Source organism: Eublepharis macularius, chromosome 3 (genome assembly GCF_028583425.1).
Source record: "Eublepharis macularius isolate TG4126 chromosome 3, MPM_Emac_v1.0, whole genome shotgun sequence".
NCBI classification, from domain to species: Eukaryota; Metazoa; Chordata; class Lepidosauria; order Squamata; family Eublepharidae; genus Eublepharis; species Eublepharis macularius.
This window is the reverse complement of record NC_072792.1, coordinates 95714169-95729358: the sequence shown is the minus strand read 5'-3', so window position 1 is coordinate 95729358 and position 15190 is coordinate 95714169. Positions and strand designations below refer to the sequence as shown.

At 47.8% G+C, this 15190-nt stretch overlaps 1 protein-coding gene across 1 annotated transcript in view; it reads left to right on the top strand.

Annotated features, from left to right (window-relative positions):
* Window positions 1-1863: 1863 nt before the first annotated feature.
* Window positions 1864-15190, top strand: part of SIM2 (SIM bHLH transcription factor 2) — a 71705-nt gene continuing 58378 nt past the window's right edge. Inside the window, exon 1 of the mRNA XM_054973072.1 lies at window positions 1864-2038. Coding sequence (XP_054829047.1) covers window positions 1864-2038 — 175 coding nt within the window. The remainder of the gene's footprint in view (window positions 2039-15190) is intronic.

Here is a 15190-nt window from a genome sequence, read left to right as displayed (position 1 = left end):
TGTTTACTCGGAAGCAAGGCGCACGGCCTCTGATAGGCTTCGTTTTCTAAAGTCTGTTCAGAGTTTACCGTTTTGGACGGGGGGGGGGCGGTAATCAGGTTAAGTTAGTTAACTCACAGTGCAACGCTAAAAGGTTACCCCGTTCTAATTGCTTTAACGTGGGAGGGTGCAACTCTGCGCAGGATGGCACTGTCAGCCCACAGCCCTGTGTCGGCCTACCTGGGAGTAAGTCCTCGGTGGGACTTACTTCATAGTAATACATACGGTCGGGCCCAGAGCAGGAACACTTGATCTCCAGAATGAAGGGTTGACATAGGACTCGGGTTAGTCCCGTTGAATTCAAGGCGGCTTTTGAGACTGCAGATCCAGTCTGTCTCGGCTTCCTTGTCAAACTACGTGCACAGCCCACAATTCATCTGAAAGTGCAGAACTGGTGTAGTTAGCTAGAAACCACTGAAGTATCACGTTCGTTTCAAAACCGGGGATAGCTTGATCCGCAGCTTAATTCAGACGAAAAGGCCTTCGCGAAAACCAATTTGGAATATTTAAATAAACGGCGCTTCTCCAGAGAACCTGCTCCAGGTGGCTTAGGAAGTTAAAACATAAAAGCCTAAATCATCAAGATTATTACCAGTTAAAACCTCAACCGAGCCTAACAGGTTTTAACCCACTTCGAAGTAGGTCTCGAAGTCCCGCCGATTCACTCCCTAGTGTTCTTAGAAATGCAGCCTGAACCGGACTTCGCTATTTGTCCCCAAAGATTTGCCGAGGCTTGTGGGGGCTCAGGGTCTGACCCTCGAGAGCACTCCCCTTTCTGCAGCCTCCTGGTCCAGTCCGTTAAAATCGCTGAAATCCCCCCAAGCAGGTCTTCCTTGGAAGTCTGCGCTATGGAATCAATCACATTTACTTCGGAGTAAGCCTGTTGAAAATAGAGAATGTCAGAAGGTTGGGAGGCGACTGGCTCGTGGCCCCAGCAGGGTGGCGGTGAAACTGACAGGCCGGCTGCAGGGACAGTTGCCGCAGGAGGCGGGGGGGGAGCTGGGCAGGCTCGGGCGGAGAGTGACCGGGCGGAGGCGCGCATGCACCCCCCCCTCGCGTGTTAATTGGGCCGTCGGTGCATTTGTGTGGCTTCGACGGCGCTGCTGCGGTCGCCCGGGACAGACACGTCACTGGGGCGCCCCCTCCCCTCGCTTTCTGCCTCGCCCGGGAGCCAACCCAGGCGGCCACTTCAGAGCTGCTTTTTCGAGCCCGGCAGACTAGAGGAGGCGAGAGAGCTCCGGCGCCGAACCGCGGCGGGGGCAGGTTTCGCTTTGGGTCTGAGCGCCGCGTCCACCGGCTCCTCGATCAGGCTCTAGGAAGGCGAACCCGGCGCGGGAGCTCCATCGCCCGGCTCGCTGGGTCCGGAATCCTGACCACCAGCCAGCGCCGCTCGCTGCCTCTAGACCACCGGGATTCCCCGAGGACGGAGATGGATCCCCTTTAGTCGGCCTCTCTGTGGCTGCGGAAGGACCTCCGGGCTCGGCCCCAGGCGCTGAAATAAGCCCTCGGCACGCAAGTGGGGCGGCGGGAGAGCGCGACGCCTGTCCGGCTCCTCGTCCTGGGAGCCCGGAGGCCGCGGGATTCGCGCTCGGCGCCCCCGGCTCGAGCTCGGCTTCCGGGATCGGAGAGCGCCGCCGCCGTCGCCGGGCGCGCTTGACCTTGGTGCGGAGGCTGCGCTTGGCGATCGGGGCCGGAGGGGCCGGGGGCTGAGAGCGCCGCGGCTGAGTCTTGGCCGGCCCGAGCGGCGCCGGGAGCCCCACTCGCGGGAGCGGCCGGGCCCTACTATGCCAGTGACGGCCTCCGCCTGGCCCCGCATCAGCCGCCATGAAGGAGAAGTCCAAGAACGCTGCCAAGACGCGCCGGGAGAAGGAGAACGGCGAGTTCTACGAGCTGGCCAAGCTGCTGCCACTGCCCTCGGCCATCACCTCCCAGCTGGACAAGGCCTCCATCATCCGCCTCACCACCAGCTACCTGAAGATGAGGGCCGTCTTCCCGGAAGGTGAGTCCCGCCCGCCCGGCGCCCTTGAGTTACCTGGCCGGATTGGGACGGGACGGGCCCTGATCCGCCCAGGGCATCTCGAGGCCCCGGCTCCCCGTGTGCGGGCAGGGAGGAGGGCCCCGCCCCAGGGGCGGCTTCAGTCCTCTCCTCGCCCTCAACACTCAGGACTCGTTGCGCAGCTTTGGGGGGCCGATCTCTGAACGCCACGCTCCCCCAATAAGACCCCCGACTTAAAGCGGCTCTAGGTCGCCCCTCGGGCCTAGATCCTGCCTAGTCCTCCTCATCTCAGGGCCGGATTTCCTGGGGGAAGACCCTTGATTTTAACAGGGCTGTCTCGGAGCTTTACAGCTTTCTCTCCCCCCCCCCCACTTTTATTTATTTACCCGAAGGTATTTAGTCCTTAAGGTTAGCCCCTGCCGAGGCAGAGGGGCCAGCTCGGGCTTGTTCAGATTCTTGTTCAGAAGAACGAAGCATGTTAGAGCAATCCTAAGAAAGTAAAGAGAAGTGTACAGCCTAGCTAGTTACACACTATCTAGTGACATTTAAGAACGGTAACCATCTGGAGAAAGCAGCAGAGAAGTATAGTTATGCATTTGTTTCTATTAGGGGCCGGCAGGGCGTCCTGAGGAATAGAGGAGAATACAAATTAATGAGGCTCTATCAGAACAAGAAGAAAAACTGCCCTTCGCACAAAATGTGACTCGGCGGTGTTCCCTGTTGTGGGAGGCAGGCAAGGCTCAGACAAGGGCTGTCGAGGAGATCTTGTACTGGAGACCGCGACTGTGGGCCCTCTCAGCAGCAGTGTGTCTCTCCTAGAGAAAATGAAGTTCGGGGGAATGAGTGGGAATGAGGGAGCCAGCGCAGGAGAAGGGCCTTCTAGTGTACTGGCCGCATGTCAGGGAAACGACAAGGAAAGGGGGAACTGTCCTGCGCTCCTTGAAGTTTTCAGGCTGCCTTGAACCCTCAGGAGATCACCCGACCGCTTCTTACTAGACGTTGAACGGAGTGGCCTAAGCGAGCCCGTAGTGATCTTCCCGTCTCATCGACTAAGAGCCAAGCTACAAGTGAGGAATTACACTTGCCAGGCAAGTGAACAGACTCACGTGTATTCCTCCCTGTTCACTTGCGCTCCACTTGGAATACACCTGAGTCTGTTCACTTGCCTGGCAAGTGTAATTCCTCACTTGTAGCTTGGCTCTAACTGAGGGCTGGAAAGCAGACTCGTGTCTTTCGACCCCGACCTCAATTACACTTGTATCTGGAACCAGCCAAGCAACCGCTGTTGAGGATCGCGGTGGAAAGACTCTCGTGGAAAGAGATCCACTGACTGCAGTGGAACTTGCTTCTACCTTTGTATGTGTTTAACTGAAGCCAGGCAGGCCCTTCGTGGACGCCCATGCGCCAGTGAGGGGCACTCATCTAAGCGTTTATTATTATTTAAAAACAAGTCCAACCCATTTCTGACCAACTTCCTTCTCGATAAGGGTATTTTGGCACCGAGTTTACTGGGAATAAGCCTGCTGAGCGCGGGAGTACTACCTGGGAAGAGACCTGCCGAGTGTAGTGCCAGTGCGAAGGTGCTGTGGGGTCTCAGCCGACCCTGCAGGGGGGTTTCGAGGCCAGAAAGACACAGAGCCAGGTGCTTTGCCGCGGCCCGCGCTGCTGAGCTTCTCAGATCTGCTGAGATCTGGCCGGCCCGGGCCATGCAGGCAGTGCCTACCCTCCCCTCCATTTGTAAGCAGCCCCGGCAGCCAAATAAAGGCGCTAACGGTTAGGTGGGGAGCGCCAGTTTGGCAGACAGAAGAATCGTTTTCATATTGGACAGCCTCAAACTCAAATCAACGCCGAAGCGCCGCGATTCGCCCTCCTGGCCCGCGCTGGTTTCAGCCGCGGGTTAGACCGAGTACCCGGGAAGCTCCTCCACGCCCCGGGCGGTGGGTCTGCCCGCGCGGCGCCTGGAGCCGCGCTTTCGGCTGGGAGCTCACCCGGAGAGCGACGCGAGGCGCAGCGCGCCGGCCTGGCATCTGGTCGATTCGGGCTGACAGCGGGAGAGATTGCTAGTTCCGTCGCAGCAGGCGGCTGCGGAGAATCACCTCCCGGAGGCCCACGCAGCGCTCTTGGGGATAATTTTCGTTCCCCTTAGAAGGGAGATAGAGTTGCTTAAAACAAATCTTGCTTCTGGGTGGCGGCTTGTTTTTAAAGCCCACTTGCTTGCAAGGACCAAACGTCCCTAGAGGCGATCTGTTTTCAGCACCTGGCCGACAGGCTAGAATTCCCTTGGTCCCTTCCAGGGACGGTGACCCTGGCGGCGAAATTGCCTTGGCTGTAAAATCTGGCTTGGCTTACTCGCCTGAGTCACCTGCTTCCCGCCCTGTATATGACCCCCGACTTCCCGAATTTGGAAAACAAATGGCTGGTTTACAGCTTGTAAGAGATGAGGCCAGAAAGAAAAGTAGGAGGGTCCTCACTCACATGGCCCCTGGGGGTGTTAGACCGTTCCCACTGGCTTTATTTTTACCAGCCTCGACTATGGGAAAAACCTCTCTTCCTTCAGATAGGCTGAGTTCCAGGTCAGGTTTTATCACCCTCTCCTTAGTGCTTCCATGTTAATTTAGAAGCAAATACCATTGAAATCTATGGGGGTTGATTATAAGGTAACTTGACTGCAATCATGTCTGTACGTGCTGGATTTGATCAGATAATGTTTGCTGGGAAGTAGGTTCTGTTGAAATCCATAGGACTTGAGTGGGACTTCGTTCTTTCCTGTCTGTGGCCAACTGGGAGAAAGGGGGAGGAGGTCTGTAGAGGGCTGGACTGGGTGACTTCGTGGCCTCTTCTTGGGGGGGGGGACTCTTATCAAGAGTTTGCTGTAGTTGTACAGTCCACCACCACGGCAGTAAAAAGACTCCCCCCTCCATGATCGTCTGGAGGGGGGGGGGTCCTCCGGGTCCCTATGCTTCCTTCGGAAACGCCTGGGCTCGTTTGAGCTATCCTGAGAATTTCTAGAGCAGCCAAGTTTCCAAAGATCACCGCAGCCCTAGGAATATTTCCTTCGAAGTGATTCACCCCATTTATTTCAAGAAAAATATTTCAGCCCTATACTGCCAGTCCTGCAGCTGAGAGGCAGTTTAGATTCAATTATGTTCCTTTATGTTATGTTACAGTGCCTGAAACTGATCCTTACATCGCTCTATAACCGCTCTTATTAATAAATATAAGATGGTTATAGAATATAAGGAATCATTAAATCCCCATTAAGTGACGAGTAGGCTGTCTTACGAGAAATCTCTTTGCTAGGGTGATCCTTCAGATCGTCGGCTCACCCCAATTGCTTTCCTGGGTACTTCAGCTATAATACTGTTAGGAGCTCGCTGAGGGGTTTCCTGCCTTCTCTCTCTTTTTAAAACCTTCACTCTTCGTAGCCTAAAAAGACCAACAAAAATAATTCATTCTCTGTACAATACCCGTGGCTCCTGCTCTGGCCCCTGGAAAATGTACATTATTTAACCCAGAAGACATGCGGATGTGGGGCCCGTCTTGATTCCTGCTCGCTGTGGCCGTTTTGGGACCAGACAGTTCCGCAAAGGGAAGGAATGAAATTAAAATGCCTCTTAAGAGTCTCTAGATGATTAAATGAGCTCCAACCTCTCCTCTGTGATTTCTTTGGCTTCCCCTGAGGAAAGAAAGAGTAGGCAGTTAAAAGATTTTTGGGTTCCTTTGAAACGCGGATCGCGCTAAGCGCTTGGCTCTACTTCGGCAGTCCGCCTTTACTCTGTATTTGGTGAACTTCAGCGCGGCTGCTCCTGTTTGAATCAGGGGCCTGAGAAATGTAGTTCGGTCAGTTTATCATCTTCTCCAAATTAAGCACCAGGAGAAAAATAATTTGGTGTGTGTGTTGCTGTTGCTGATAAGGGCTTGCAAACCTTTAGGCAGTAAAAGTAGTATTCCTGCAAACTATTGACCTCATTGAACTCAAGGGGACTTCCTTCTCAGGAGAGGATCGAGCTGTGCACACTTTTAAAAATAAACATTTTAAAAATAAACCTCTTAATACCAGTTGTGAAAACATATTACAAAATAGAGACGCGTTATTGAACATTTCTGTTATTCTCACTGGCGATTATTCTTCCTATCTGGAAAGATCTCCCGTCAACCTATTTCAATCCGGTTTGGTTGGTTATTTAGGTTTTCACTCCTAAATAAATGGAAATTACGAGAAGACTAACAATATTTATGTGTAATTTTTGAGCTGAGTTCTGCTCCCGAAATCGAGGCATTAGTTGCATTCTCCTTCAACCGCTCTTGATTATATTTATTTAAAGGATCGCTTTAGGAGCAACATTTCTATAGCAACGGAAATTCAATTACCGTGTTTTAAATATCACGTTATGTCTGATACATACAGCCTTCTCATGTACACAGGAAGAACCCGAGGAGATGAGGCCTTTACTATTATGCTTGTGACTACGTGCTTAACTCTCCCCAACAAGTGTAGTTATAAACTATTGTAATCGGATTAATTGTTTAATTTCCAGTCCTTTCCGAGGTTCCTTAGGAGGGGGGTTTTCTAATTCAGTTACTACAATGCTGTTTAAAGTATTCGGGAACTCTGAAGTCCCCCCGCCTTGTCCCAAGAAATACGGTGCAAACTACGAGCTGTTTAATCCGGGTTGCCTTTTTAAAGAGAACGGTTGGTTGCCTGTAGCCGTAGGTACTAGTTTACTGTCGTGCTGAGAAAAAATGAAACCTCTGTCGGATTTAACTAAGTAAAATCTAAGAAAGAACGCTGAGAACTTTTACTTGCGGGTTCCAGAAATCTTTTAACCTCCCCTCCCTCCAAACACACTGGAAGGGGCCAGGCATCGTATATGAACAGAACACCCCGAAAACTGATGGGTCTTTTTAATGCTCCCATGAAGGACAACATTTGTTCCCTGCAGCAATAACTGCGGCGCTTGGCGCAGACAAACCATATCTATGGTTTCCAGTTGATGATTTGTTTTTTTTCAGTATAGACACCATGTTTTCCATTCTGTACGTGGCGCAAATGCAACCCTAAATGGAATGTTGCTTTTCTGTTCAGCTATATAATGCACGATTGTTGAATCTCTTAAACAAAAATAAGTAAGTTTCAACTATCTGCCGCATCTAACCTTTCGATTTTACTTAGGGATATTATAAAACATGAAAGAGAGACAGAAACCTCAGATCCTGGACGAAACAGGTGGAAGTTAAGTTGGGCTCATAAACCGAGCTGTAACAAAGTGCATCTCAGTGAACCCCTTGAGTATTCCTTCCAAATAAATGCGATCCCGCCCACGGCCCCTTTTTCGAACGTAACCTCGGCGTCCCGATCCTTCAATTGCACAGATCAGATTGAGAATCAGATTGAGAGCATTTTTAGCAGATGTGGGCGATATGTCTAAATTGGCCGAGTGGAGTCTCTCCAGTCCGGAATGAGATGTCCCCAGATGCCTCCCCCCCAACGTCTTATTCAGTTTGCGAATATCTAATCTGGGAGAAAGGGGGTTCCGTTTCTTTTTGCCTTATTCCGCTCCCCCCCTCCCGCCCTCACATATAGGTTTGTTCTGGCCCTCGAAGTCCAGGCAGGAAGCTGCGACCTCCGCAGATCCAGGGCGCTGTAACATCATCCGCTCTTGTGTGTGTATGCTTTTGCCAAGTCATTTATTGCTACGGCACAAAAATATAGAGCAGGGGTTTCTCTCCCCTCCCTCTTCCTCTCTTTGGCTTTTTTTCCACCACAGAACACATTTTAAAAAGAGAAGGAAAGCGTTTTGGAACTGTAGCGGGTTGTTGACACCGCAGTTAAATTGTGACTCCATTGAGGGTCGAAAATGGACCTTTAAAACGACCCACTTCTTAATGATTAAACCCAAATAGGAAGGCCAGCTGCTTAATGAGTTACCTTAAAAACACATCTGTCCAAGAAAGCAAGCAAGCAAGCAAGCAACTTGAATCTGAAGAAGTGTGATAAACTTCTTTAGAAACAAATTTTAAGCGTCCATTCCAGGGCCATGTAGCTCCACAACTACGGTCAAGGCTTAGAGCAAACAATACTAAGCAGGTTTACCTGGAAGTAAGTCCTATTTTATTCAGTGGGTCTTATTCCCAGGAAAACGTAGCCTATGACTGCAGCCTATATAGTTGCTACAGCTTCCAAATCTACTGCAAAGTCTGTCTTCCTGTATGAAATGGATGCGAGACACGCCGCAGTTTGTCCTTAAGCACAGATCACTTGCAGGGGTTTTAGGAACAGGATCCGCAGGACAGAGGGGGGAAGCCAAGCTCAATTGATTCCAGGTGAAGCATATTAACTGATTAAATAGTGTTTTGTAAGTAATCTATAATCCTAAATGCAAATTATGGTATGGTGCAATAATTGGAAATTATACTGTTTATTTCCTAATCAATGGGTTTAGGAGCCTTCCTTCAGCCGAGTTTAAGGACTTTCCCCCGACTCTAGTTTCAGCTTATTTCAGTGGAACTCAAGTACAGCAATAGTAAATCAATTTGAAATTATATCCCTTTTTTGCCTGCAGTTTATTAGTAGTAATCTTGCACTCGGGCATTAGACACCTGCGATACTTTGCTCAAATGGGCTCAGGTTGGCAAGCAGGCGATAAAATTGGGTTACCTTCTCTCTCACACACCGAGGGGCACAATAGATTTCATGCAGGCCTTTAACGTGAGAATATAACTCTACTTCACCGCCAAACAGACTTTCTTAAAGCTGCTTACCTATTTTTATACTATGGAAAAAGGGTTTAGCTGTCGACTAAGTGTTGGCTTTCAAATAGCGATGCCCAATGTGGTGGGCGATTTCTGTGCTTGCAATTTATAGGTAATAATAATAATACCGGCACTGTTGATTTCATAGCGTATAATTCATTATTGATCGCTTGCCGTTTTAAAATATCAGATTAATGCAGCAAAAACAACTGACGAGCCAGAAAGACCCACTGATCTCCCACTTGATTTTCTTCTGAGTAAACCGTTAGGAGAAGGTTCCACTGAACTTAGTGCGATTTGCCTACAAATGTTTAGGACTGTGCTGATAGCATGAAAAGGGTCGGTGATGTCCAGAGCCCTTAAAACGCATGAATTCAGCTCCCATCTTCACAGGCGGCCTTTACTGCGTGGTTCCAAATGGAGTTACCACCCTTTCAGATAAATTGTTAAACGTAGCCTGCTTTTACGCTTCCATCTACAAAATGGGTCAGTCGCCTTGGCTGGCAGATCGGGCTTTTAACATTTCCAATGTTGTAGAAGTTAGCACTTCTTTTAAAAAAAATAGTTACAAGATGCAGCCCAACCACTCACATTTATTCCCTGAATGCCTTAGTTTGTTGAGGGAGGAGGGGGGACAATTCAGAAAGTCTAGATCTTTTTTCTGTATCTGGGTACTGGCCAGAGTAAGAAATCTATATATAAATAACCAGGCACCAAACATTTAAAAATAAACATTTCAGCCCCCAGAATGGATTTAGGTATACTTGAATATTTCTGGGAGCATGTCCGGGACACATACCTTAATTGGAGCTCAGGGTTAGCTCCCAAAACTATTTTTAGGTGCAAGGGGTTACTAAATCACAGCACACCTCTGAACATGTGCAGAGTTCCCCGTTCTTTCTGAGTGATCATCGCTAGTTTCTGCACATCTGGACTTAGGGTCCCTGATATCAAAGCCATGTCGACTCCATCCTTCAGGTGCACTGAGACCAGTTTGGTAAAACAGAAAGCATATTAAAACATGTAGTTGGGTCCTACATGCCACAGATTGGAATGGTGCCTCCTCTCCCCCCCCCCCCCGCCCGCCACCCAATGAGCGTGGATGCAGTTACAGACATGCAGCTGCCCTCACGCCCTTTTGCTCGGAAGCAAATTCCATTGACATCAGTTTTCGCAGCGACTGAACGGGGATACAACAGCATCCTTCGAAGGCAGCCAAACGTGCGTGTGCATGAATATGTCTGGCAATGGTTTCAGGCGCCTTGGTCTGCAGCAGAACAGCTCCTTAAAGACCAACAAGAGTTTCAGGATATATGAATACCATTTGTCTGAAGGGAACTTTGACTCTGAAAAGCTTACACCTGAAACTCTTTTTGATCCTTAAGATGTTTGAGAAAGTGTCTGTGGCACAGTCCAAAGTTTGATCCGATTAGAAGACACTCTTAACTGAACCTCCTTGCAGGATTGAACCCTCCTCCAAAGATTAAAAAACGGAACAGGAACGCCAACTGAAAAGGTATTTCTGCACGCTGCAGCTGACAGATACTACTTGTAGTAGGTCAACGAAACAAGCGCGGCATAACAGCGATCCGGAGCGGTTTCTTTTCTGTGAGATGCGTTTGCGTCACCGCTGGAAAGATCAACAGCCTTTTGATGCTGTACAGCCATACAAAGAAAACTTGAGACACACACACAGAGAAAACAAGTATTTATCAATTTTGCATGTAAATAAAAGGTACACTTCCAGTGCTCATTTGCTTGTGCATGTGTCCCACTTTATTCCACGCGGCTTACTCCCAGGTAATTATGCATCGGATTGCAGCCTTTGTTTCGAGACGGAGTGTGCATATGTTACAGGAGGAATTCTTTTTGTCTCTTCTAAGATGGCACCAGCCTTATGTAAGTTGTTCGAAAATACTGGCATTAAAATGATTAATTTCTTTCTAAATCTTCTGCCTGATTAACCAGAGGGAGTTTTTTAGTCGATCAAGAAGGGTTAATACAATGATCTAAAAGCTCCATTGTTTTACAATTGGGCTTAGAAGGGTGTGACCGTTTTAAGATGGCACTGTAAATGCAGTAGCAAGTAGCAGACCCCATGCTGAAGATTACTTAGAGTGGATTAATGCACTTTAGCCCCCTTGTGGCATTCATAATCACGGGTTAAAGGCCTGGAATTTCTCACCCTTTCTGTGCATGCTTATGAGTGGGCTCATGACTGCATTCCTGCTCCTTGGCTATCAGTATAAACAGTGGCAATCTTTGGTTAGGTAATTTAATCTGGACTAATAGCAGTCTTGTGTAGGGGTCAACCCACTTCCTGAAACTTTCTCCTCTCTTTTGTCTCTTACCCCACAATATCCCCCCCCCCCCCATAGTTTGCTTCACTGTGGAGTTTGGGTCAACCATGATGCACTCCAGTTGAGTAATCTTTCACATTTCATCTGTTCAGAATCACTGGGACTTTTGTCACTGGTTTTAGGTGAATTGCCCCTTAGTATCCTCAAAAAGTCAGTTTGTTAGAGACGAATTTCTGGGGAATCATGGATTTATCCCCCTTATGTGTGGCTTCCTTACTAAGTATAAGGCACGTAGGCTGCTTTCACACATGTTGCATAATGCACTTTCAATGTTCGTTAGTGAACATTTGAAACTGATTTTCCACATGTGGAACCAAAAATCCACTTCTAAAGGATTACGAAAGTGCATTGAAAGTGCATTATTCAACGTGTGTGGAAATGGCCATAGTAAAGATTAGTGTCAGTATGTCACCAGTGGAGACAGTAGATGGTTAGGTTAGAGATGCTTACAGGACAGAAGGAATTAGGCAAGCACCAAGTTGATTCATTACCAACGTCCAAGCCTACTCCCCAAATGCCTCTTTTAGGCCTAGTGTTTGGGGCAATGAAGTATATCTGTGCTATGCCAGCTCAGATTGGCATCTTCTGGCATTCTGCAAACTATGGGCAGTATTCAGGAGGGATTTTTTTCTAAAGGTAATACAATGCAATGTTCCTCCATGGCAGCTTTGCTCATCTGAACAGGGTCTCCTGTAGGTACCAGGCTGCATACAGGTGAAGTCAGCAGCAGCCATACATGGGCTTTTTCTGTGGTGGCCCCTATCCTGTGGAATGACCTGCCTGAGGAAGTCAGAAGAGCCCCCACCCTCCTGGCTTTCTGTAAACGATGCAAAACCGAACTATTCAAAAAGGCTTTTTACTCAAATGGGAGGGCTGTATTGTAGGGATGGGGTCTCAGATGCTTCACTAATGAGTTGGGGATCATAGACTTCATCACCATTTTTGCCTTATATATTATCTGATGCTTTAAATATGTACTCCTATGTACAACCAGTGCTCCATGTTGTCTAACGTTAGTCCTAGAATTGATTATGTTTTGCTTCAGTATTTTCTGCTATGTCTTGGATCCTGCTAATGCTATGTCTTTAAACTTGTATAGGTTTACCTTATGTTTACCTTATGGTAAAAAAGGTAAAGGTGTGCAAGCACCGAGTCATTACTGACCCATGGGGGGATGTCGCATCACAACATTTTCTTGGCAGATTAACTGAGTCAACCTTGAACTGGCTATTTTAACCCAGCTTCCGCCAGGATTGAACTCAGGTTGTGACCAGAGCTTGGGCTGCGGTACTGCAGCTTACCACTCTGTGCTACAGGGCTCATTTACCTTATGGTATTGTATTGAAATGTACTTACTTGATACTGACTGTATTAACCTCATACTGTGTAATCCACCTTGAGTCTCAGTGAGAAAGGCGGACTATAAAAGACGTAAATAAATAAATAAAATGAAATGAAATAAAAGGAACAGCAGTCTGCACTATTGCATATTGTGTATATTATCTGTTTACCATATGTTCTATCTTGCTCTCACTAACCTTGTTATCTAGTAATGTACTTCCAGTTTTTGGTATTGTTAACATGTCTAACACACCTTTTCTGTAATCCTAGTCCTATTACTCACCAGATGCCTTATTCTATTGGCTGTGCCAACTCACATTATGTAATCTGCCTGGAGTCTCAACAAGAAAGGTGGACTATAAATAACAAAAACAAATAAATTGGGGAAGGTGAGAACATTATTGGGGGAAAGCATTCTTCACACAGAAATGGAAATGTCAGGAAGAAATGTTCTAGCCTATCTACTTTTTATCTCACCCTTCTTTTCCAGAAGTTCCAGGCAACTTTCATGGTTCTCCCCTGCCCACTTCCTGCCTCACAACAGTGTTATGAGTTAGCTTAATAGGCCAAAAGAAATGACAGCCAGTGAGCTTCATGGCTGTGGGGATGTGGACCTGTCCTAACCCAACATCTAGCTAACCTAAGGCTCCTTTGTGCAGGTACTTTGTTTGGCATGGAGGAGCAAGCCCAGAGAGGCCCAGGACACTTCCAGTGTTTGAGGTCCCAGCCATAATAACTTTGTCTTCTTATTAGTCTGCCTTTCTCACTGGGACTCAAGGCAGATTACAAGGATGGTTTTAAAAAAAATATTCAGTCAATCAGCAAGTGAATTACAAAATATAATAGCATTTGAATCTATCAACAAAGACTCCTAATAAAACATAATAATGCATTTGGGACTTGGATTGAAGAACTGAGGGGGTGGGGTGGAAAACCACACAAGCAAACTTAACTGTCTAAGGCAACAAGACAATTAATGTGAGAAAACTTAATTCCTAATAGTGATTCTGGTATGAGGGCCCAGAATCACTGCTGCCCCATCCCTGCCAGGGCCAAGCAAGTGATGGCCCTCTCCTCATGTGAGGTGGGTGGAAGCTGGCAGCCTGCTGCCTGAGTGCCAAAAAGGACAGGCATGAGAGGAGACAAGAGACTACCTTTCTTTCCCCCCTCCTTTGGTGGTTGAGACCCTGCCCAGCATGGGGCCCGGAGCAGCTGCCCCTATTGCCCATTGGCTAAGACCTCCTCTGCTAACAGAAGTCACCTCCTGAGCTGATCTATTGCCCCACAGCTCAGCTCCCTCGCCAAGAACAGTTCAGTTTTTCAGGTTTTGCTAAATGATAGAAGTGTGGGGGACTTCCTAGGAGCCATAATGCGGGTCCATAATGTGGGAGCCACCACAGAGAATGCATTTAAATGGGCAGTTGCTGGTTTCGCTTGTTTGTAGGGTGGCACCATCAGAAGGCCTTGCTGGGATGAATGAAGCAGAACACAGCAGGAGAGGTGATAGTAAGTGTTTATTAATACTGTGGACATTTCAACTCTTTAATATGGCAAAGTCTCTTTCAGTTAACCAGCATGTGAGTATTTCACCAAATCACACCTCTTCTTTGCTTAAATTTGCAGCTGTAAACTAACAGAGTGTGTCACATTTTGGTCTAATAGGGATGTTCATAAAAATAAATTATGGAAGGGATAAAGTCAGTTGTATATATTGGTTAGAGTATCTGGAAACCAGGTTTGAAATCAAATCCCCTGGGTGACCTTGGGCCAGTCACATGCACTCAGAGGAGAAAACAGAGGAGGGGTGAATATTGTAAGCTGCTTCGCGTCCTCATGGGGAGAAAAGTGTGGTATAAATAAAGCAAATAAATCAAATGCCAGCAATTTAACACCAGTCTAAATCTGAGTTTTTTCTTAGAGGGAGGTCCAACCCAATCGCCCTTCCTATTCACTGCTCCCTACACCCCTTTGGCCTTGAGGAGGAGCATTCAGTCAGCAAGTTCCCAATTGCAGTCTGAAGCATAACTCTCAGGCACCGCTTTAGCAGCAAGAACTAAGCTCTAGAGGCTGGTGGCCTTCTATTAGGGGAAGTATGTGAAAGTCCTGAGGTTCTCCACACTTTTTCGCTGTCTCATGGGCACATTATGCTCACTTTTGGTCTGTTGGATGTCCACAAGTATATTGGGTAACAGGTTGGTGAATCTATAAATAAAATTGGCACCCTCCAACATTTTCAAAATAATGGCAGTGATCCTTTGAAACCCACCTAAATCTGAATCTGGGGTGGGGGGACACCTCTGTGGCTTATTCTGTCCAGGCGCCTTCCCTCTGTCCCCTCCCCAATTCCACATGAGATGTTATAAAAAGAAGATCTCCACTCTAGATTCTGCCTAAATACATATTTACCTGCAAGGAAGCCGATCAGTTGGAGGGTTCTCATGGGCTCCCTCTACAAATAATGTCCAGTTTAGCGACACAAAAAGCTACTTGTGCGTGTCTCTTTTTTCTCGCGGGCGAAAAAGATCTTCACACCCAACGATTTAGAAGCCCGAATACTTGGAAGGGAGCAGCGAAGTCTGCTCTGCAGCAGTTCCTACGAAGTAAGCGCCGACTGACTCCAGCGATGTATTCAGTAACGGTTTCCTGCAATACTTGATTTAGATTTATTATTGTATTATTTCTATCCCGCTATATGCGGTTT